The 23,987-nt window shown below is 55.2% G+C and overlaps 1 protein-coding gene across 13 annotated transcripts in view; it reads left to right on the forward strand.

The window, feature by feature from the left end:
* The window catches only part of Adgrb1 (adhesion G protein-coupled receptor B1), a 71,977-nt gene extending 47,990 nt beyond the window's left edge, over positions 1-23,987 (forward strand). For 4 of the 13 annotated variants that reach the window (NM_001170597.3, XM_087558078.1, XM_087558077.1 and 1 more), the window contains 13 exon segments: positions 4,418-4,521; positions 6,065-6,167; positions 6,871-7,021; positions 7,615-7,684; positions 8,920-8,986; positions 10,607-10,692; positions 15,509-15,680; positions 17,390-17,485; positions 18,875-18,914; positions 21,200-21,900; positions 22,548-22,583; positions 22,746-22,853; positions 23,210-23,987. In NM_001170597.3, coding sequence (NP_001164068.2) covers positions 4,418-4,521; positions 6,065-6,167; positions 6,871-7,021; positions 7,615-7,684; positions 8,920-8,986; positions 10,607-10,692; positions 15,509-15,680; positions 17,390-17,485; positions 18,875-18,914; positions 21,200-21,900; positions 22,548-22,583; positions 22,746-22,853; positions 23,210-23,407 — 1,932 coding nt within the window. In that variant the 3' untranslated portion in view covers positions 23,408-23,987. 13 annotated transcript variants of the gene reach the window in all.

The raw sequence follows: 23,987 nt of genomic DNA on the forward strand, positions 1-23,987 counted from the left end.
ACTGGGAGGGAACAGAGGGTTTGAGTGTGGAGCCTTCACAGGTAGAGCTGACCATAAATGCCTGGGACGGGGAGAATGAGGCCACCCTGAGGGGGAGGAGCGGATCGAGCGCCCCGGCTCTGCTTTGTGTGGCAGGAATCCATGGATGCTCTGGGGGCTTCTGCATCTCAGGTCAGTGGCCATATAACAGTGTCTCTGCAGGGTGTCATTTTAGAGCTCCTAGTCTCTGTAGCCCAGACGAGGTGGCAGAAGCTGAGTTCAGAGCCAGGTGGTACCACCTGGAGCCTCTTCCCTCACTTGTGTGATGTGATAGCAACCAGACCTTCCTAACTGCAGGACTCCCATGAAAGCAGCCTGTGTTTAGTGTAGGGCTTGAGCAGGGTATAGGGGTGGCTGGATGGCTATTGTGGGTGTGGCTTCTGTTTACCTCCCACTAGAACTCCTTTTGGTCTTTCTCCTCTCCTTTTCACCCAACCCTCCTAGCTCACCCATATTGGTTTCCACAGGGAGAGACCTCACTTAAGATGCTGGAGGGGAGGGACCAGAAAGTGCTCCTGCTAAGGTCTTCCTGACTTCTAGCTGGCTTACTTGGCCCAAGCTGACATTTGAATGTCTAGGGTTGGGGGCTTAGGCAGAACCTGGTGGTGCCCTTCAGGGAGACTGGGGGCCCTGGAAGCAATCAGCAGCCTCCTTCCCCCAAATCAGCATCTAGAAGGAGTTTGTAAAGAGGAGGTTTGGAGTGAGGTTCACAGGAGTTCACTAGCCTAGCTTGGGGCAGGGGGCGACAGTCATCTCATTTAGGTGAGAAAGGCATAGAGCTGCCAGGGATAGGGGAGGTGTGAGAAAGGCATTGGGTATAGGACAGGAGACAAGGTAGACAGGGTGAGAGGTAGGGCTGAGCTTCATACCAGGGGAAGGAAAGACAGGAAGGACAGGGCAGAGACCAGCAGGGGAGACATGAAACCCTGGCAGGAATAAGCAAGCAAAGGACAACCTCTCTGGCTGCAGAGTTGGCCGAAGTTGAGTTAGGTGACTGCAGAGAGAGACAGGTGTTCCTCTCGACAGGACTGGACCAGATAGTTGGGAGGTACCTCAGCCTGAGCAGAGACAATGTACCAGACACAATGGCCCGGGGGACTCTTGTCTAAAGGGCCCGAGGTGCAGGTAGCGTGTGTGGCACCAAAGCTAGGGTCGTAAACTGGCCAAGACATGCTATGAGGGAGACAGACCTAGGAGCGGGAAGCTGGCTGGGAGCCAGGGTGTGGGCGCAGATGCTGCTGGGCTGCGGCTGCGGGAGGTGAGTAACCGCTCTGAGTCACACCTGTGAGTGGGATGCACCACCTGCCTGAGCCTTGTAGATGGACTAGGCGGTGTGTTTATGGTGCCCGACACAGCCTGGCCATAGTAAACACAATGTGAGGCCAGCTGTTGGTGTCATTGCCTCTGGGACATGCCTCAGACTTAGCTGGTAGGGGACCAGACCCTAGTCCTGTGTTTAAGTAGCCAGGATTGGTATCAACATATAACCTGACTCAGGGCTCAGCATATGACCAGGATGAGGACAGGTGTGTGAGTAGGGTCAGGCCCAGATGTGGCAGGGTCAGGTGTCAGAGTGTCACCAGGGTTACACTCAGAGTATGATCAGGGACAGGGCTCAAAGCATAACTGGGATTGGTCAGGGCTCAGAGTGTAACCATAATCAGGACTCTGTGTGAATAGGGGCAGGGTTCAGAGTGTGAATAGGGGCAGGGTTCAGAGTGTGAATAGGGGCAGGGTTCAGAGTGTGAATAGGGGCAGGGTTCAGAGTGTGAATAGGGGCAGGGTTCAGAGTGTGAATAGGGGCAGGGTTCAGAGTGTGAATAGGGGCAGGGTTCAGAGTGTGAATAGGGGCAGGGTTCAGAGTGTGAATAGGGGCAGGGTTCAGAGTGTGAATAGGGGCAGTGTTCAGAGTGTGGCCAGGATTGTGGCTCAGCCTGTGACTGAAATCAGGGCTTAGTGTGTACATGGTCAGAGTTCAGCTTGTCTCCAGGGTCAGGACTCAATAGGAGACTATGGCCAGAGCTCAACCTGTGACAAGGATCAAGGCTCACTGCTTAGTTGGTATCAGCACTCACTAGATCAAGAAACAGAGTGGAAGCTGGCATTGCGGGCTAGAGGCTACTCTTTAGGAGGTGAGGTGTGTAGACCATGTGAAGACTCAGAATTAGGGAGCATACAGGGTGCAAATTGACAGCAGCTATGTGAAGTGCAGATGAGTTATTCAGAGTCCTTGAGGGAAAGTGGCAGGCAGAGAACCTGAGGCCGGATCAGACGGAATGTTCTTAGGGTCTCTAGAAGGTAGCAACATCTTAGCTAAGAGAAGAGCCAGGCTGCAGAGATGGCTCAGAGGTTGGGAGCACTGGCTGCTCTTCCAGAGGTCCTGAGTTTAATTCCCAGCAGCCACATGATGGCTCACGACCATCTGTAATGGGATCTTCTGGTGTATCTGAAGACAGCTACAGTATAGTCACACATCAAATAAATAAATCTTTGAGAGAGAGAGAGAGAGAGAGAGAGAGAGAGAGAGAGAAGAGCCAGGCATGTGAAGGTCAGAAGGACAGTGGTGGGTGATAGGAACAGCCTGTGCAAAGGCCCTCCGGCATGGTGAGCTTGGCATTGAAGCTGATGACCCACAGTGGGCCAGCCTGGTCCTGTCTTCTCTCTAGGTTTAGGGTCTGTTTCTTGTCCTGGGGGTCTCCAGTCTGACCCTCCTTAGAAGGCCTGGCATTCTCTTGACACTCCTGCTCACAGATTGCAGCTGCCCCCGGCCCCATAGAATACAGAACTAATACTTTCATGAGTGCCATTCGGGAGAAGCAAGCAGGCTAGGGGTGTCTGGTGGCTGCCAGCCCTAATGAGGGCAGGCAAGGCAGATGGCCATAGAGGTCGAAAGTGGAGTCAGCCGTGGCAGGGGTGTGAGCCACTTGCTCAATTGACTGTGACCTTCCAAGAGTCTTGGGATTTTTGCTGGCCACAACCCCCACCTGTCCCTGTTACCTGGCCTCCCCTCACCTGGGACCGAGGTTCTTCATTGGTAAAGGAAAGTGTGATAGGACTGTGTGATCCTAGAGGGCTCATGCCTGGGGAAAGATGTCCAGCATTTCAGTGTAGCGGATGCAGTGACGTCTCCACTCATCACTCATGAGTATGGCTAGAGAGAGACTTTAGAGGCTGCAGAGACACAGGGCTGGTCACCCAGGTCTCCTGCAAGACCCAGGGGCCTAGGGTAATTAGAGCCTCCTGCTACTTCATGCAGCAGGAGTTCAGCCTCTGTCCAGGGTAGGTTCAGCTGTAACATAGGTGCCTGGCATGCATGAAGGACAGGCTTGGTGTTAGGGCCAGAGTGGGAGTCTTCCTGCTTGTGCCAGGGGTATATGTATCTATATGTGTATCAGGTAGTTGGGTGCCTGTGGACGTGTTAAGCATGTTGTCTGTGTCACCCTGGGTCCAGAGCCTAGTTAGGCCACCTCAGGCTTCTTTCCATTCTGGAAGAGGGAAAGGAAGGAGGCATGAGGGGTGGTGCAGAGCTTCCTCTATTTCTACCATGACTTATGGCCTGGGGTACCACATGGCTTATGGTGTGAGCCATGGCCTGTGTCATCATTTGCAGTGAACACCCCCTTGTGTGAGCAGGGTCAGCCTGCTGTGCTGGGCATATGGTAGAGAATGGTTGGGTCTATGGGCCCTGCCCCTGCACAAGGATAAGCCAGACCAGAACGGCCAAGGCCCTAGTCTTGTGGAGTTGGGAAGTGAGTTTTGGGCAGAGTGAATTGCAGTTTACAGTCTCTGAGATGGAAACACGGCAGCCCAACGGCCTTTGCCCTGGATTGGGAATACTGAACCAAGCAGGGAGAGGGGGACAGCCAAGATATGGAGGTGAATCAAGGTACCTCACAGAGCAGGGGAAAGACAAAAGGAAGAGCTTTGGCAGGGCAATGAGAAATGGAACTGTGGGAAGAATGTTGGGGTGGGTGGCCATGGAGTTGGGGGTGTTGGCTGGCTGCCCACTGAGATTTAGTAGGAGCTGGGGGTGGACACCACCCTGGGGCCCTGGCAGTGCACAGCCACAGTTGAAGAGCTGACTGTGGGCGCAAGGCTGAGTCTATGCCTCCCTTGCCCTACCTGTGATGTAGGGTGAACCCTCCCGGAGTTGAGGGGCAGTGACACGAAGGAGGTGAGGACTATTGCCAGGTGTGGCCTGTGACTGTCATTATACTTGCAAGGGCTTCTCCTCAGCAAGGGACAAAACCTGCCCAGCAGAGAAAGTCAGAGAACTGGGGTGGAGGAGCACAAGCCCCCCGGGGCTACGGAGCCTGGGCCAGACCTCTGGTTGCTCACCATGGGTCACATCTCACTCCTTGTCTCCCCTGCTTCCCAGACCATGGATAAGGTGACCGTGCCATCTGTGACGCTCATCGTGGGCTGTGGCGTGTCTTCCCTCACCCTGCTCATGCTGGTCATCATCTACGTGTCTGTGTGGAGGTAGGTGCCCACTCTAGAAGCCAGAGATCCAGTCCTCCCTCCCTCCCTCCCTCCCTCCCTCCCTCCCTCCCTCCCTCCCTCCCCCTTGTACCATCTACTCTGAACCAGCTGACCCCTTCGTCCTATGCTACCTCTGTTTCCATTCCAGGTTCCTGATTGCTTGGGCACTAGGGGGACACAGAGACAGAATGGGGGGTGCATGTTGAATATACGGGTCCTTGTTCCTGACTACATTCCTTGACAGACACCAACTTTGAGCCCAGGCCCCAGCTGGGCACATAGAGCAGTTATCTTTTGCATACTTGGGTTGTGGCTACCTAATACTCCTGTGTGCTCTCATATCTGGGCCTGCAGACTCCCTGGGGTCAGCATCCCGAGGCTACCAGGATCATCAGGACCTATGTATACTGCAGGCCCTATCTGACCATGTGTAGATTATAGGGTGGCACAGCCTAGCTAAACTCCAGGCAAGTGTGTATCTAGGAGACTTGCATAGTGTGAATCATCTTATGGCTAAGGCATTAGGAGCTCACTGAGCTCACAGGTGCGTCTGTGCACATGCCCCCCACCAGTAGGTATATGTAACCAGCGGCATGAGCCAGTAGGGTGGCGTTCTCCATGCTCACCAGCATCCAGTTCCCCAACCAGTCGTTTACATTGAGAACATTCAAGGTCGTTGTACACAGAGCTGTTCTAGGGCTCCCCGTGCCGTGGCTGGCCCCTGCGACTGGTTATTCCAATTCTCTGCCCCATACGATGGTAGCCAATGATTGAAACTGATGTGCCAGTCACTGCCTGTGGGTAACAGGAAGAGATCGATGTGACTGGTGGAGGACGGCAGTTTCTGCAGCCTCTAGCGTCAGGTGCCCTCTGCGTTCTTCCCAAAGGCAGAACATCCAGAATGCCTCCCATAGGACTCCCTCTGCTCAACCTCTGGGGATCTCAGAGCATCTGGAGCTTGGAGCTCAGAGGCTGAATTCAACTCTGACCTGGAGAGGAGGCAGCTTGGTGTTTAAAGCGCCTTTCTCAGTGAGCGTTGCTGGCATCCCTGTACCCTGTGAGCTGCAGACAGGAACTGTTGATGGCCAGTTGGGGAGTAGGGGACAGTGAAATGAGGGATATGCCTGCAGCAAGCTTATCAACCCCAAGGCTTAGCTAAGGGGACCCTCTGCTCTTCACTTAGCTGGATCTTGTTTCCCAATGACTGGTGGTGGTTCATGGTGATGATGCTGGCCATGGTTGTGATGGCCATTGTGGCTGTATGGCTGTTGATGGTGATGGTGATAGTGATGGTGATGAAGGTAGTGATGGTTATGGTAGACGTGGTACTGGGGGTGCAGATGATGGTGGTGAAGGTTGGGGTGGTAATGGTGGTGGCGGTGAATGTGATGGTAGTGATGGGGTTAGGAATGACAGTAGCCATGGTGAGGATGGTAAAGACAGGCAGTAATTTCAGGGAGGAAGGGGAACTCTAGTGCTTAGGCAGGCCACATGACCTTGGTCCTTGTTAGGTGCTAACCTCAGGCCCTGACCCCTCTCACAGGTACATTCGCTCAGAGCGGTCCGTCATCCTCATCAACTTCTGCCTGTCCATCATCTCCTCTAATGCCCTCATTCTCATTGGGCAGACCCAGACCCGCAACAAGGTAGGCAGCCTCCTTCTCCACCCCGCCCCACCCTGCCCCGCCCTTCTCCACCCCGCCCCACCCTGCCCTGCCCCGCCCCACCCCGCCCTGCCCCACCCCCGCCCCGGCCTGCCCCACCCCACCCCGCCCCGCCCTGCCCTGCCTTGTATTCTCTGGTGTGAAGATGGAACTAGGCAGCTCAGTGTGAGGGCTCTCCATTTGCCTATCTTAGGACCCCTTCCTCACTCCTGCGCTGTGACCTCCTCACCCTGCCTAGCCAAATGTGACCCAGGGAGCTAAGCTTTGAGAGGGGGTCTTCATGGGCTACCCTAATGTGTTGAAGACAGAGAGAAGGTCTAGCCACAGACACTGCTGTGTGCCATGGAAGAAATTCACAGTCACTGTGATTGATGTGGGTCTTAGGTGTGTGTCTCCCTGACTCCTGGGCCTCAGGTTCAGCCCTGCTGAGGGATAGACCTGACTGGAGCTTCTCAGTGGGTTCCTGGGCCCAGTTTGCTAGGAGATGGGGGAGGATGATAAGCACTTAACACCTTAGGCTTAAGTGGTCCATGTCAGGGTGAGGACCAGGTTGCTTCCTGCCCAGAACTGTCTGGTCTCAGAGTCATTGGGTGCCAGATTTTTCCCGTCTGTTGCCACATGCACACAGGGGATGGGTGAGAGCCCGGGAGCACCTGCCCAGTGCCCTTGGCCCCTGTCTGCCCAGGTTGTGTGCACACTGGTGGCTGCCTTTTTGCACTTCTTCTTCCTGTCCTCATTCTGCTGGGTGCTCACCGAGGCCTGGCAATCCTACATGGCTGTCACCGGCCGCCTCCGGAGCCGGCTCGTCCGCAAGCGCTTTCTCTGCCTGGGCTGGGGTAAGCAGGGCAGCTGGGGTTGGGAGGTGAGGGTGGACTGTGGCTAGGGCTGTTGGGGTATGTGAGGGTGGGCAGCGGGCCAGGGTTAGTGTCCAGGAGTGAAGGCACACAGCTGGAGAGAGGGTATACAGTGGGCTGGGGTAAGCAAGCCTCAGGGGATGGGCAGCCTGGATCAAGATGATGAACTGTCTCTGTTCTCAGCATTTTTATCCTGGCCCCTGCTTGTTTTTACCACGTCTAGAGTCTCCATTTGCTCTTCTGGCTTCTCCCTTTGAGCTTCCATTCCTTTATGAGGTTGCCAGAAAATGCAGCCCAACCTGTCCCATAGGCATTCAGATAACAATGACAGTATACCGTATCTTTCATAGCGCTTGGGACACATGCTCTAACAAGGATACCCTCTTTCTATGGGATTCAGTGACAACAGGCTGCGTCCCGCCCTCTAGTCTGCAGTCCTGCATCATCCCACCCCCATCCACCTCTTTCCTGTGTAGTAATGCCCTCGTTTGGGACTTCCCACATGCAGCTTGTCCCTCGACCCATGTGGAAAGGGGGTGGCAGGACTGATCCCCTTTCTTCTGCTCCTCTTCTAGGGCTCCCTGCGCTGGTGGTGGCCATTTCTGTGGGATTCACCAAGGCCAAGGGGTACAGCACCATGAACTAGTGAGTTGGGCAGGTGGGGACGGAATAGCTTTCTGCAGACCCTGGAGATGCCCACATTGCTGGAACTGTATCAGCCAGCCTTAAGAGGGAGGGCCATTAGGCAGCTCTCTCACTCCTAAGCAATTAGGTCCTGTCCAGCCTGGTCAGGGAGATGAGAAGAATGTCTGGGGCCATCAGAGCCTCCTGCTTCCTCGGTAGGTGACCTCGATGGCCATGAGCCTCTGAAGTCACCCTCTCCATGTGTGCAAGAGTTAAGGGTGACCCCTGAGAACAGCAGATGCACCCTCCCCATGTGCTTTATGAGGGTCAGTCAATTCCACAGATGAAGCCCCTGGGACCACAACAGCTGACCTAAAGCAGTGTGGGCTCCACGGGCAGAGACATGATCCCAGGCTCAGGATAGAGGCAGAAAGGGGAATGGAGGGAGACTGCAGGCTTGGCCGGCTCACACTAGTTGGGAGCTGTGTGTCTAAAACCATCAGCAGGTGAGTCAGAGCAAACCTGACTCACTCCAAAGCTCCAGGTAGGTGGGTAGCAGGACTCTGGAGCCCTGATGTTTGAGCCATGTCGAAGACATTGATGGGATTCTGGAGGATGAAGAGGAGCATGCAGAACAGCATTGGCTAGAATGCCCAGGCCAGGGCTGGGGACAGGCCTGTAGCACTCTGAGTACTGCCTCTGGCAGCGGTTCTCAGCCTTCGAGTTTCAACCCCCATAGGGGTCACATGTCAGATATCCTGCATATCAGATACTTATATTACGATTCGTCATAGTAGCAAAATTACAGTTATGAGGTAGTAAAATTATTTTATGGCCGGGGTCACCATAACATGAAGAGCTGTATTAAAGGGTCACAGCATCAGGAAGGTTGAGAACCGCTGCTCTAGGGTTTGATCTGCTGGTGTCATGGATGGTGTCCAGGGGCTGACAGTGGTCTGGGCTTCGGAGAGCTAGGCAGGTGAGCATCAGCCTAGTGACCTAGGACAGGAACCTCATGCCATGCATGCTTCTGAGGAGGCAGATCCTCACTCTGGGCCACATCTCCATCTGTAAGTGGAGGTAGCGGTGGCTGCATGGGGACTCCTGAGGAGCCAACCCCCCCCCCCCAAAAAAGAGTGTGGGCAAATTTCCCGATTCCTTTCCTGGCCGCCCAGCTCATACACACTCCCTAACACACTTGTTGCCTACTCTGTCTTGGGCATGGTGCTGGTTCTGACTGCTTGTTTCGTCCCCAGTTGCTGGCTCTCCCTGGAGGGGGGACTTCTGTATGCCTTCGTGGGACCGGCTGCTGCAGTTGTGCTGGTACCGACCTACCCTTCCCCTCTTCTTCCCTCCCCTCCCTCCACGGCTGGACCCCTGGGTCCTTACCTGCCCCTTAGGTGGCCTGTGGGGACCTGGTCACCAGCAGTGGCAGCTCTCACCCCACTCCAGTCACTCAGTGTGGTACCCTGTGACCCTCTTATCTCCATGAGCATGGCTTTCCTGGGTACTGGGCACTGAATATGTACCTGCCAAGAGGCCTTTGTGAGCTTGGTGAGTAACAGGGAGGTGGGGACAGATGGACAGATGGACAGCTGAAGCTACAGGGACTGAGTAGACTTGGCTCAGGTCACGCATGTCCACCGCAACTGTCAGCGCCCAGAGTGCCAAGAGCTGAGGCTGCTTGTTTCCTGGTGTCAGCGGGGCCTTGCCTTTGGAGAGGAGTCCAGCACTATAGGTGGGGATTGGCCCAGAACCAGCGCTGGCCTGGCTCAGCATGGGAGTAGATGCTCTCTCTCTCTAGTCATTGTCACCCCAGCTTACCCTCTGTGGGAGAGGGGTGGCCAGGGAGCTTGGCTCAAGTCAGTGTGGTGGACAGGTGGCACAGGAGTGACTGACACTGCAGAGTGTGAGAGTCGAGTCTGGGGTGAGTGTGTAGGTGGGTAGAGACAGTTGGGTGGCTGCCAGAATCCCTGTTCCTTATTCCTCAAAGGCATCCAGACGGAAGGCAAGGTGGATGTAACTGGTCAGTGCCTCTGAGGGTAGCTGCTGGGCCAGAGCAGTGTCATTTAAGAGCAGGCTCCAGGAGCTGCATCATAGGATCCTGTGCCCTGACCACTCATGCTATGACAGCCAAGCAGAGCCTATTGCAAGAGGATAGCCAGGCCTAGAATACCTGCAGCCCAGCTCTGTGGTCAGCAAACTATGAGGCAGGGCTACCCCAGGAAGCAAGGCCCTGCACATGACATCCTGGCTGTGCAGAGCCATGGAAACTGTCAGTCCCTGGGCCTCTGGGCATGGTCTCTGGCACTAGAGCCCAGAGGATCTTTCCACCTTGATCTTTGACCCTTAGGGCCAGGTCAAGGCCTTGGGGTCCTGGCAGCCTTTCTACAAAAAGAATTACCCAGAGGCTCTGGGGAATTCTCTCAAAGTGGGGATGAGAAATAAGATTTGAGCAACACCTTATCCTTTATTCCACACCTTGGCAGAGATAGTCAAAGACAGGCAAGGTTCCAAGGTCTCAGGGCACAGAGACTCATACAGTGGACTTAAGACTGATTCTTGTCTTGGATAGTAATTTGGTTAGTAGCTTGGAAGATGTTTCTGACACCCTAAGAGCCCTCAGGAGGCACCCAGTGAAAATCGTCTGTGGGATTGGAGGAGATCAAGAACAAAGGGTGCCCAGTATTAGCCAGTTGAAGCCATCCCTGACCCTAGGACTCATCTACAATTAGGATCTTACCATCATCAGGGGCCAGGGGAGGGGTGTTGGTGGTGTGGGAACATTGAGAAAGGGGCACTGAATGGCTCCACCTGGCCAGCACTGGGGTCTGAATTGTGGGACACATGAGTAACCTTTGGAAGACTGTGGACGTTCTGGGCATGGTCGCTGCTGATCTAGGCACCCATGGGCTCTGGCCCACTCCTGCCTCTGCCCGGCAGGTGAACATGGTGATCGGGATCCTGGTGTTCAACAAGCTCGTGTCCAAGGACGGCATCACGGACAAGAAGCTGAAGGAGCGGGCAGGGTAGGCCCTGTGGCCCTGGCACCTTGCCCTTCTTGGCTGGAAAGACCCAGAGCCCACCCACCATTAAGTCCCCAATCCAGTCTGACAATTCAGGTGTCCTGAAGCAGGTTGGGAAACTGGGGCATAGAGTACAAAGGCTTTTTCTAGACAGTTGGTCTCTGCTTTGCTCTGTGCCTCAGTTTCTCTAACTGACCTGTAACAAGTTGGGACCCTGCAGAGTCCCCAGACACTGTAAGGCTCTTTCTCAAAGAGAGCGCCCCCTACTGGGCTCAGGCTGGTGGGAGGACACCCCAGGCCCAAGGCTGGGAAAGCCTCTTCCCTGTTTCCTGAATCCTACCACAAGAGGCCTTGCCTACTTGGTATCTTCATCACTGGAGGATAGCAAGGGACAGGTGGGGCAAGGCTCCTCCCACACTAATCAGGCACCTGCTCTGTGGGTTGTCCTGGGAGTGAGGGATGACATGGGGGTCACTGCTGCCTCAGCTCAGGGACATGTGAGGGGTCACAGGAAACTGGGGTGGTGGCCTTGCCCTGCCCAGAGTTCTCCCTGTCCAGCCTTCTACATCCTGCAGCTGGTGTGCTGGTGTCTTTGTGGGGGTCCTACCCCTGCCCCTCCCCCCTGTGCCTGTCTTGCTTGGTGTCTTTCTCTGTCTCTCACTGTCTCTCTTTTTCTGGTTCCTCCTTTTCTGCCCAGTGACTTCCCTGGGTTCCTGGTGGACTCTGGCCCTGGTTAAAGCTCTTGAGCAGGCTAGGGAGCTATCATTGTGCTGAGAGTACCTCTATGACAGAGAGGTTGGACCTGAGCTTCTAGCCTCAGCCTGGCTGTCCATCTTAGAATAGTGGGCCAACCTCAGAGTCTGAGACCCAGAACACGTGTGGGTTGAACTGTGGCTGCAGTCGTAGCTGTGGAGGTCTCCCTGGACTCTCCAGCACTGGCCTGTTTGATTTGTTTTTAGAGTAGCCACAGGGCAAGCAGCCATGTCTGTATCCCCTCCTATCAGAGTAAATGGGTTTGGGAGATGGGGAAAGCTGGGAGCTGGAATCAGACCCCAGCTATGGGTATCCTGGGCCAGTGCCTAGATGAGGAGGCACTCTCCCGCTGTGTGTGCACGCACACCCCCTTCACACATCCACGGGCATGCATGGACAGGGTTGTCATACAGATCAGCCTGTCTATTTCTGTTCTCCTTGTGAGGCCGGCCCATGTGATAACATCTGGTGTGCCTATGTGGGAGGAGGAAGGATAGCAAAGCCTCCTTCAGATCTTGCTGCTCTCCATACTGAGACTGAGGCATGCTGTCAGTCAGCAGATGCTGGCAGTCTGAAGTCCTGCCCACCTTACTCCCTGCCCTAGGCTTGGGTCTCGTAGATGCCTGAGAGCTTCGGGCTGCCATCTCTGCTCCTTGCCTCGCGTTTCCGAGGGAACCTGTTTGCTTTTGTTTCAGCCTTTGATTTCACTTGCAGTCAGCTGCCCGTGCCCCCCCTCGGGCGTGCCCTCACGTGTGCTGAATGCGGAGTCCTCTCTGCGGCCGAAGCCACCTCCGACGCCACCAGTAACGCCATGTTAGTGCCTTGCTGCCACCTTGGAGCAGCCCTGCACGGGCTCTGCTCCCTCCTGACCCACATTTATTTGTTTTTATGTTTTTCTTTCATTTCTTTCATTTCTGCAGTCCCCTCTGGGTTTCCAAGGCAGACCTGGCCTCTACCCACCCTCTGCCTGCAGGCTTGTCTTTCCCAATTCAAGGCTTGCTTGCTATGCAGCATATAAGATACTTGGGAGGCAAGGAGTGGGTCAGCTAAGGTACTAGAGTGGGACTGAATCCAAGGTTGGGGTAGTCCTGCACTGCTTCCTGCTGCTCCCCGAGTCCCCCCAATAATGCTGGCCCAGAGCTTAGCCACAGCCTGCACCTCCATAAGACAAGTGGATAGAGCCTGGAGTGATTGTGTGTGTGTGTGTGTGTGTGTGTGTGTGTGTGTGTGTGTGTGTGTGTGTGATTGTTTGGGGCATGAACCTGTTAGTGTTGCTCATGTATAGGAGTGGTCGGATGTGTCTATATGTGTCAGTGTGCACAGGGGTGGTACCTATGTGTGGGAATGGGTATGTTTACAGTATGCAGCTGTGCAGAGAGGTTCCCAGAGGTGAGAGGAGCTGGGTGTGTGGACAGTGTGCTGCACATGGCAGTGAGAGTGACTGGTGTGCGCAGACATGAGGAAAAAAGTATGCAAGGGTGAACTTGTAAGCAAGTGAGTGAATGGTAAGTAAGTGTGTGTCTGGGGATGGTGTGTGCCTGCAAACATGTTAACTGCAAGAATGTAACTGGGCATGGACAAGTGTGTGTAGATGCATGTATAGTTGAGATGTGTTATCCCCTGTACTCTGTGTGTGGTGATGGGGGTGCCTGCAAACATGTGACTGTAAGCGTGTAACTGGGAATGGGCAAGTGTGTATAGATGCATGTGTTATCCCCTATGGGTATATGTGCTGTGTGTCTGTATGTATGCTCAGAAAGATATGATCATGAGTATGGGTACTGAGCCCAAGGTATTGAGACCCTGACTTGGCTGTGACAACATAGCTGTGTTTTGGGTGGGGTTGCACTCAGCATAGAAGGTCCAATCCAAAAGTTCATCTTGTCCAGGCCCCTCCTTCAGGACATAGCAGTAGCAGAGACCCCACACACTAACCCTCTTGAGCAGACACTGGAACCCAGGACTCTTGGTGCCTCAGGCTGTGTGGGTAAGAAGATATGCTTGGTTTAGGACTCATCCAAGTGGAGTAGCCTGTTCCCATGCTGGGTCCATGCTGCTCTGAGCCCCGGTGCCCAACTTTTGGATCATCAGACAAACTCGGGTCCAGCCTGAGCCAATCAGCAGAGGGTCAGGGTTGCAAAGGTCAGGCAGCAGCTAGAGGTGGTGACACCCAGGCCTCACTGGAGCTCCTCTGCCTGAGGGTATCTGAATCTCTAGGGAACTTGTGGCTCCTCTTCCTCAGGGCTTCTGGAGAAATGATTTGGAAACGTGTGGCCCTGGGGGAAATAGAGAAATAGCAGAGCTGATTTTGTGGGAAGCCAAAGGGTCTCTGTCGATGGGAAGATCTGTTCCTATACCAGACACAGGTGACATGAGGGGTCAGGATCCCAGATCAAAGAGTGTCTGCTTTGAAGGAGAGGGGAGATGTCACTGGGTCCAGTGCTGTGGTGGGGACAAGTATAGAGCTGAGAATGTTCCTGCAGTGATGGGAAGTAATTTACTAGAGAGCCAGCCTGCCATTATTCTGTTCTAGCTTCTGGGACAGGTGAGCTCACAGCAGGGGTAGGGGTACTGCATGCTGGCTTACACAGCCAGGGAGGAGAGAGGGAGGTGGGGTAGGGTAGTTGGCAGTGTGCTGCGGGGGGCTCCACTCCATCCTCAGCTTCAAAAATATGAGTGGGGTCAGTAGGGATCCAGTGGGGCTTCCTGTCTCACATGGGGTTCCCACTAAGAAGGGAATGAGAATTGACTGGAAATAGGGGCTTTATGTGGTACAGTTTAGGAGCCCATACTTCAGGGCATCGAGGGAAGAGTAGGTCATCAGGTTAACTCCCGACTTGGGCCTGAGTTGTGGATGTTGAGCCAATGGAGATCTGTGCAGAGTCTTGTGTCTGACTACTGATGGCTACTATGTTCACCAAGTGGTAATAGCCATGGCTGCGGGTGAGAAGATTCCTGGGGTCAACGTATCATGGCTTCAGAAGGCACAAAGGTAGGCCTGGAAGAGGTCATGATAAAGAGCTGCTGTAGCCAGCTATATGGCCTCAGAGGCAGGAAGGAGGTGAGGACGACTGTGTCCTTGCAAGGCCAGTGCCTGCACAGGACCCCTGCCACGGCTGTATTCTTCAGTTTGATGGGAGTTTGGGGGGTCCTCTGCCTAACCGGGCCCTAAGAACCTCGAGCCTCTCCCATCAGCCCCACTGCCCTAGATCCTACTCAGTGTTCAGTCCCCTTCTCCCATCTGCTCCTTTGAGGGGACAGCAGGATGATCCCCACCTCCAAGAGAAGAGGCAGAAGCGATCCTGATGTCACTCCTGACTCATGGCAATAACAGGGGCTACAGTCAGGCCACGGTGGCTCATGGAACCTCAAGAATGCTAGGGCTGGAGCCAGTGTACAGTTCTCAAGCATTTAACATGCCCCAGAGCCTCAAGGCAGCACCACTGTCCCCACTTGAGCTTGGGAAAAGCTCGGTGGTAGGTGTGCAAGCCAGTACTGAAAGAGCTCAGGCTGCTAGGCTCCCTGTGCCAGCCAGGTGCTCCGAGAAGAGACTGAGGGTTGATGGCAGGGGTGGCTCAGGTCAGGGCCACAGGAGGGCGTTGAGGCCCAGGAGAGCAGCTGCAGCCTCGGAAGAGGAAGAACACCCTTCTGTCTGTTCTGTCTGTCTTGGTCTCTCCTTTGACCCTCTGGCCTTGTCCAACTGTCCACTGTCTGTCCTGTCTCTCCCTCACAGTTTCTTTCTCTCATTCTCTCAGTTCTTTCCTCGACTCCTGTCCCCCACAGCCATCTTGCATTGCAGTTGGAGCCCTGGGTCTCTGGATCCAGGGTTCAGGGCCTGGAAGATAGAATCAGGGGCTGCTTTGCTCCGTGCATCTCTCCCATCCTAGTGTCCTTCCTGTCTGTCTCCCTCCTGTCAACCTCCTGGACAGGGTCCAAGTTCTCTCCCAAAGCACTCCTCTACTTTGCTGGGTCCCTTCCAAGCCCTCGGGCCTGGGGATGGGGGAAAGGGGTGTCCTCAGGAGAGGTAGAGCGCCCATGGGGCCGCCCTGATGCCCTCCATCCCCAGGGCCTCCCTGTGGAGCTCCTGCGTGGTGCTGCCGCTGCTGGCGCTGACCTGGATGTCTGCTGTGCTTGCTGTCACCGACCGCCGCTCCGCCCTCTTCCAGATCCTCTTCGCTGTCTTCGACTCACTGGAGGGCTTCGTCATCGTGATGGTGCACTGCATTCTGCGAAGAGAGGTGGGAGTCCTGGGTCTGGGATCCACCTGTGTCCCTCGAGTTGTACTTGTGCCCATCACGTGCCAGGGTTGCTGGAAATGGCCCTCTTTTGGAGGATAGCTTATTTCCCAGGATTCCTCACCAGCCATGGAAGGTCTGCGGTCACCAGGGCAGAGTAGGCGAACTAGTGCTAGATGTCTCTAGCATTCTCTGAAGCATTTGGAAGGTGAGGATATGAGGTTCCCATGTAACTATGTCTGATGGCCACCAGCAGGAGGCAGTAATGAGACTAAGTGGCTGTCCTGACCTCAGAGAGGCTGCCTTGTGGATGGAAGTGCGTTTTACCTCAGTAGACCAACTTCTACCCCAGACAGAGCCAGGACATGGCTGAGGCCTAGAAAGAACCTGCTGCCTCAATTCTCTCTAGAACCTTCTAGAATAGTGCTGAGGGACTTGAAAAGCAGGAGGTATGAGAGGACACAATCGGTTGTAGCTGCAGGAACCAGGTTGGGACCTCAGTGACAGAAAAGACTGGGCCAGCAGGGCAGTGAGGAGCTACTGTTCTCTAGGGAGGTTCTGGAGGAGCACCCTGGGAAAGAGGACTGCCCAAAGTTGCAAAAATATTCCCACAACAAAGCCTATGCCCTCCTACTTCCTGGGCTGGTCATGTGTCACTCAGCTGTGGGAAGCTACTGTGAGAAGCCACCAAGCACCATGGCAGCTCACAGGGAGAGAAGAGGCTTCTGAGCCCACTTGCCCCAGCCAACTAATCACTGAATCCACAATTCTCCATAGCCCTTCCACCAGGTGCCATGACTTTCAGCCCAAAGGCAGGTGAAGTCTGGTCTCACATTCTAAGGCCCCTGATCTGCTCTGAAGTTACACACCTGCCCTCTGTTCTCCCCTCAGGGTTCTGGCTTCTATGAGGTGAGCAGTGGCCTGTGAGAAAGGAATAGTAGGAACGTTGTACAGACAGAAGGAGCTTTGAGCATTCCTAACTCCAGAACGGCAACTTCAGAGCTAGACTGAGGAGAGGGAGGCTTCTTGTGCCTAGCATCAAAGATAGGAAGAAAGATTGCAAGATCAGTTGGAAGGAGAGGTCTGCAGGACCAGCTGGCCCAAAGTAGGCCCTCCAGGAAGGCAGCAGAACAGGCGTCAGAAGAATAGCAGGACATTCCACTGAGATCTGGCCCTAGGAATCTGCCCAAACAGCAAAGGGCCCACAACTCCATATTGGGTAGGGGGAGCACACAGAGCCAGCTTCAGCCCTTGTGTGTGGTTCTAGACGCAGGCCTCAGCACGGCTGTCTCCAGTGCCTGGACTTCGGGATCATATTTGATTCTGTGTTCTTCCTCATCCTGATTATCCCGGGTGATTGCCCACTTCCTCTTGCACTTCGTCTTCAGCATAAATCCTCGCCAAGATTTATGCTGGCCTTGTGGCTGGCCTTAGCTTACCCTTACAGCCAGCCATGAGGATCAGGCTCATCACCCGCACTCAGTACAGGTTTGGGGGTACAGGCTGGCCCTGAAGCCACGTGCCTTCTTCAGGCTTCCATTCTCACGGTGGCCTCCAGGCAGCGAAGTCTGCAGCTCCTTCCCAGCATCAGGAGCTCCAGATACCTTCATCTTACATGCTCTGTCCTCCTCGCACAAGGTGTGCTCCCAGGAGGCTCTTTGAGAGGTAATGTGGGGCCATGGCTCCCTGCTGACATGCTTTTCCTCCTCCAGGTCCAGGATGCTGTGAAGTGTCGTGTGGTAGATCGACAAGAGGAGGGCAACGGGGACTCGGGGGGCTCCTTCCAGAACGGCCACGCTCAGCTCATGGTAGGACTGATTGCCTGGAGATACAAACTGTCCCACGAGGGACCTCTAGGTCCTCCCTGTGCCCAGAGTTCTGCTGGGCCCTGGCAGGCCTATTAGATGAATTCTGACCTCAGTTTGCAATTGGAGAAACTGAGGCCAAGTTGAAATCCTTGATCCAGCGTGTTGAGCTGGGAAAGGCTGTTGGTGAGTTGGGTGGGGGCGTTCTTGCCTTCCTCAAAGCTGGCCCTTCCAGAACTGTGCACAAGCCAACTGTGAGTTAACCCACACAGATTGCCTCAACTGTGGGATCTAGGCACAGTAGCCTCTGAGCAGAGCCCTGGGCTCTGCTGGCTGGCCAGCTTCCTGCCCCTCTGGCATCACCTATATGTTGTCCCAGGTGTCCAGCACCCCCAGGGGTGAGGCACTGGGAAACATCTCCAGGTGGTATCTATACAGGGCCAACCCTCTGGGCCTCAGTGCCACCATCTAGAGGGAACAAGTGTCAGCTGGACAGGTACTTTGTCACTTGGGGACACTGTTTTCCCTCCTCTTGATGTTTCTCCTGGCCTGACCTCTGACCTCAGGGGAAGATGGCCATCTTCCCAGCATCTTGGCTCCTGCATTTCAGGGAAAGACCTCCAGTTTGAGATTAAAGGCCAGACTGACTCCCCTGGAGCCCTGTGGCCTCTGGATGGGTCTTGTAGACCCAAACTTCTAAGGTGGTCCTGGGTCACCACTCTGGCCTCCCCAGCTGCTGTCCTCAGAGATGCAGGGGGGACCATGTCTCTGCTCTAGGGGAGGCTGGTGCTGGCCCAGGTCTGTGTCTGTCCCCTGCTGTCTGTCTTGGATGGAATGGCAGAGGCTCTGGAAGCCCTGGTGGCTGCATGGCTTTGTGGGAGCATGGCCAGAGGGGCAGAGGCCGGCTGCTCCGTGATGCCTTGGAGGGAGAGCACGCATGGTTGATCGCACGCACACACAGGCAGACACAAACACATGCATGGAGAAACATGTGCGTATGCTCCTTCACATAAATGCATACAGGTCAACTTTGTCTCAACTGTGAGTCATTCAATTCTCCTCTCAACATATATGTTCGTGCTCACACAGTATGTATGCTCTGCACTCACAAAGGCAGATGCACCACAAGCACATGGAAACACAGCACACACATGCATGTGAATGCTGACAGACACACCCATGCTTGCACAGACAAGCATACATATGCATGGCCACACTGTGTGGCCCATAGACTAATAGTGTGGGCTGGGGTTCTTGGTGACAGTATCAGTGTATTTGTGACCTCTGAGTTGTGGGTGTGGCTTTGGTGGCCCTGTTCCTACCACCCTGCAACTTGCAGCACCACCTGCTACCAGCGCTGCCCTCATCTTGCCCTTGATCTCTGTCTTGCAGACCGACTTTGAGAAGGATGTGGATCTGGCCTGTAGATCAGGTGAGCGCCTGACAGGTGAGAGCCATGGTGGCCAGTCGGCCCTTCTGCTTCTTTCTTTACTCTAGCATCTGTGTGCTTTACCTGTCCCCATCCCACACCTACTGCCACATGGCCCAGCCAGGGCCCCCTCCTTCTCAAGAGCTTCAGGAGGCCTGTGGGTGTGACTGAGATTGCCCCAGAAAGCTGTCATGGAGCTGAGCTGGGTCCATCTTTGGTCCCCATTCATGTGTCTGTCTCTCCCTTCTCCTCTCCTAGGGCAGAGCTGATGGACCAGCTCTGTGTGAGACCCAGCCCTGCCCCTCCTTTGCCTGTATACTCACTGACACCTGTCTCCTGCCTGCCCTCCCCCAAGCACCCATGTTCTGTGTTGTCTTTGTTTCTTTGTTGTTAAACTGGGATGGGGAGGGGCAGGTACGCTTCAAGAGAGGGAGGCCTCTGTGGAGGCAGGAAGAATGCAAGGGGAAGGAGACGCTCCTGGGCACTCTGCTAGTGCCGAGCTTTCGGGAAATAGTCAAGAAGAGACTCGGTGCCTCCCCCATGTTCCCAACGTCAAGTCATAGCATCTATGAGCCAGGGCTAGGGTAATGGCAGACAGTCTCTGGCTATGCAGGGGTCATCTGGCTTTGCACCATCTGGTTCCCAAGTGGGGATGCCAGCTGCTTCCTGAGTGAGACTCCTGAAGGAGGTGACTTTGGCATGGGGCAGAAGAATCCTTTCTTGGTCTTCAAAGATCCAACTCCATAGCTTACCCAAGTAATGACTCTGGTACTAGGGGTTGGGTGCCAACCCAGCCATAGTGGTTCTCTGTGCCCAGGTGTGCCTCATGATGCTATGGGCTAGATGTGGTTGGTGGGCACACGATGGGTGTCTGTATATAGATGTTCATGGTGGGGTAGAGTCCCTACTGGGAGGGGTTGGGCTGAGCTGTGTGCAGGCTGAGGAGGTCCTTGAGTGGTGTTGACCTTTGGAGAGGCACATACAAATTGATAGGGAGATGGCTAGTTCACTGGGGAAGGGCCAGAGGACAATGCTGGGTGACTTAGTCACTGTACTATTGCTGTGAAGACACCATGACCAAGGCAGCTCTTATAAAAGGAAGCATTTAGCTTTGGGCCTGCACACAGTTTCGGAGTTTTAGTTCATCACCATGGTGGGGAGCACTGTGGCATGCAGGCAGGCGCCGGAGCAGTGGCTGAGAGCTACCCCATGATCCACAAGCATAGAAACTGGGCCTGAAATGGGCTTTTGAAACCTCAAAGCCTATCACTAGTGACACACTTCCTCCAACAAGACCACGCCTCCTAATCCTTTTCAAATAATGCCACTCCCTGAAGACTAAGAATTCAAATATATTAGCCTGTGGGGGTCATTCTTACTCAAACCACCACACTGGGTGATAGTATGGGAGAGCCAAATGTCGCACTGGAGGTGAACTGGGAGGGTGAGGGACCTTTGGCCTGGGGAGCTAGAATGTTGTGGGTGGCCATAGTTGATAAGATGGCAAGAGATGCTCGCAGGCCCCAAGGTTAGGTGGGCTAGGTACATCCAAAACTGGCAGCATGCAGACCTGGGCCAGGCTTCCTAGGAGTGTGACCCTGCTCTGGAGAGAGCACCCAGGAAGAACAGCATGCCTTGGGTGAGGACTAATCCAGTATTCCACTGACTAGTGGGGCTGGGTTGATGGGATGTTTGGTGAGCTGGAGTCCAGACCAGATGTCAGACGGGATACAAGAGAGGTACCAGGGTGGACACTTTAGGAAAAAGGTCTTTCTTTATGAAAGCACAAGAGAAGTTAAGGCAGGAGAGCTCTTCAGAACACTGACCTCCTGTGCTAGGTCTCAGGGTCATTGGATCTGATGTGCCTATGGCAAGCCCATCCTTCCCCACTGCAAGGGCTTGTGTGCTACAGAAGTCCTAGAGAGGAGTCGGGTAGGGCGCTCACTAGAAAGGGCTGTTCTTTTCACCCAGAAGTACCTCGCTCTGTGTTTTCCATCAGAGGGCGCCCTCACCTGCCTTTCAGAATCGCCATGATGGGCCTTGTATGAGTGACAGTCTTTGGTTGTCTTGGGAGGCAGAGAGGAACCACCATGGGCCAGCCTCATTAGAAAAAGCAAAGGAGCTTCATCTAAGTGCCAGCATGAGTCTGGAGTGGATGCCGGGGCTGGTGTGGGTGGAGACCAGGGTGGCAGCAGTGTTGGCTAGGGTGAGCCCCTGCTGCTGTAGACCATCCTTACCACTCTGATCCCCTTTTCCCATCTGCTGTCTTCCCTGATGCTCCCCATTAGTGCTGAACAAAGACATTGCAGCCTGCCGCACGGCAACTATCACAGGTACCTTCAAGCGACCATCACTGCCTGAAGAGGAGAAGATGAAGCTGGCCAAGGGCCCACCCCCCACCTTCAACAGCCTACCAGCTAATGTGTCCAAGCTGCACCTGCACGGTTCACCCCGCTACCCCGGTGGGCCACTGCCTGACTTCCCCAACCATTCACTCACCCTTAAAAAGGACAAGGCCCCCAAGTCCTCTTTTATTGGTGATGGGGACATCTTTAAGAAACTGGACTCTGAGCTGAGCCGGGCCCAGGAGAAGGCTCTGGACACGAGCTACGTGATCCTGCCCACGGCCACGGCCACACTCCGGCCCAAACCCAAGGAGGAACCCAAATACAGCATCAACATTGACCAGATGCCCCAAACCCGACTCATCCACCTTAGCATGGCGCCCGACGCCAGCTTCCCTACCCGAAGCCCACCTGCCCGTGAGCCCCCAGGTGGTGCACCCCCTGAGGTGCCCCCTGTCCAGCCCCCACCACCACCACCTCCACCACCCCCTCCACCCCAACAGCCCATACCCCCACCACCCTCCCTGGAGCCTGCACCTCCCAGCCTGGGGGACACAGGGGAGCCTTCGGCCCACCCAGGACCCAGTTCAGGTGCTGGGACCAAGAATGAGAACGTGGCCACCTTGTCAGTGAGCTCCTTGGAGGTAAGGATGGGTTAGAGTCTGTGGAGGCAGAGATGGGTGGATCCCCAGCCAAGGGCTGGCACTTCCTTGCCCGTAGGCTCTGGGTATGTCAGAAGTGGGTAAGGCTGGCCCAGGATCTTTTTGCAATCCCATCTCATAGTTGGAAACACATAACAATCTGTGGTTAGCCTAGTGCTTGTTCAGCCTTTAGGACAAGGGGCAGAGGGAGGCTAGGGAAGCCCTGCTCCACACTAGGATATACCACCATCTAGCCTTCAACTTCTTAGGTGCGGCCAGCACCCTGAATTCACTGTGGGGGTCTAACCATGTGACCTGTGTAGCCTGGCAAAACTTGACACTGCAGAGGAAGGGCAAGGGTAAACAGTTCTAGAGCAGGGAGGGAAGTCCTCACTCCTCACAGAGACCTTGGGGCGGCCTTGGAGTAAGGACACTGAGACCCATCCACATTACATCATTGTCATTCCCATTAGTCTCAGCAGCCCCACAGCTGGGCCTGACCCTTAGGAACAGGCAACCTGGGAATTTGGTGCACCTTCAGTATGTCCCCTGAAGGCAGGTTGGTGTTTCCCCAGTTGTCAGGCCAGACTTGTGGTCTAGGCAGTTTTAGGGAGCACAGTGCCCATGCACACAACCCCTTTCTCCTGCAGCGGCGGAAATCACGGTATGCAGAACTGGACTTCGAGGTAAGTGCAGGTGCCTCTCTCTGGACAGGCAGGCTGGGTACTAGGGCCATCTCAGCAACTTGGAACTGGGGAGGGGCTCAAGTCAGGGGCCAACAGCAGGTGGGGCAAAGGGGTGGCTGTGGATACCCATCCTGGCTCAGGACTCGTGGCCCCAACCCACAGAAGATCATGCACACACGGAAGCGACACCAGGACATGTTCCAGGACCTGAACCGGAAGCTGCAGCATGCGGCTGAGAAGGAGAAGGAGGTGCCAGGCGTAGACAACAAGGTCAGAAGCATGGTCTCTGCTCCAGCCACCATGGGCTTCTGCCCACTTTCTTCACACCCTCACTCCCTGGATTCTTTGGGTGGCCTTCCCCTGTGCTAGCTGTTCCTTCTCAGACGGGCAAAGAGCAGGGCTGGAGGATCCTAAGCCTCGCTCTGTCTGGCAGTTTCCAGACTGTCCTTCCCCACAGCACAGGGAACACACATCATGGGAACTGCAGCTACTTCCGGGACTCGGGCTGTGGAATGTGTGGGTTGCTGCTCTCTTTGGGAATCCCCTCCTAAGAGCCCTCCTCTCTTTTCTTCTTCTGCCTGTGACATCACCACCATTCACATCTGCCCTGCCTACACCTTGAGTAGCCAGAGAAGCAGCAAACTCCCAACAAGAGGGCCTGGGAGAGCCTCCGCAAGCCCCATGGGACACCCGCTTGGGTAAAGAAGGAGCTGGAGCCACTGCCCCCGTCTCCATTGGAGCTGCGGAGTGTGGAGTGGGAGAAGGCGGGTGCCACCATCCCACTGGTTGGCCAGGACATCATCGACCTCCAGACCGAGGTCTGAGCGGGCGGGCCGTGGCCCCACACCGGGCCAGGAGGTGGGATGCTGCTCTGCCCGCTCCGCCATAGGACGGGCACAGATGCGCTCGCGGTGGCGGGCCGGGTCCAGCCCCGGCCTCAGGGCGCTCAGAGGCGGCCAGGCAGAGGGCCCGCGGTGCTGGGACCAGAGCCAGACACAGGACAGGAGGTGGCATGGCCGGCGGGCACAGGGATCCAGAGGCCGGATGGTGCCTCAGACTCTGCCCTCCTTGGGCAACCCCGGGCAGGCAGGCAAGCGGCTGTGGACATGGACAGGCCTGGTGTGGCCAGCGTCCCCAGGATGCCCACCTCAGCCACCACTGCAGAGGACTGCCTGCGGCCCACCAGCCTGGCTCCGATTTTTAGATACCCCCTACCCCTTGGGAAGCAGCCAGACCCCCCCACTCCCTTCCAGGACCCTGGGCCCCTCCCAGACCCAGGCAGAGAGCATGGTCCTGACCCAGAGCCCCCCGGGGAAGGACTGAGACCACTCTGGAAAGAAGCAGGGTGGGGAATCTATTTTTTCTCTCCTTTTCTTTTCTTCAATAAAAAGAATTAAAAACCCA

The sequence above is a fragment of the Rattus norvegicus genome, chromosome 7, assembly GCF_021556685.1.
Source record: "Rattus norvegicus strain SHRSP/BbbUtx chromosome 7, alternate assembly SHRSP_T2T, whole genome shotgun sequence".
Lineage (NCBI taxonomy): Eukaryota > Metazoa > Chordata > Mammalia > Rodentia > Muridae > Rattus > Rattus norvegicus.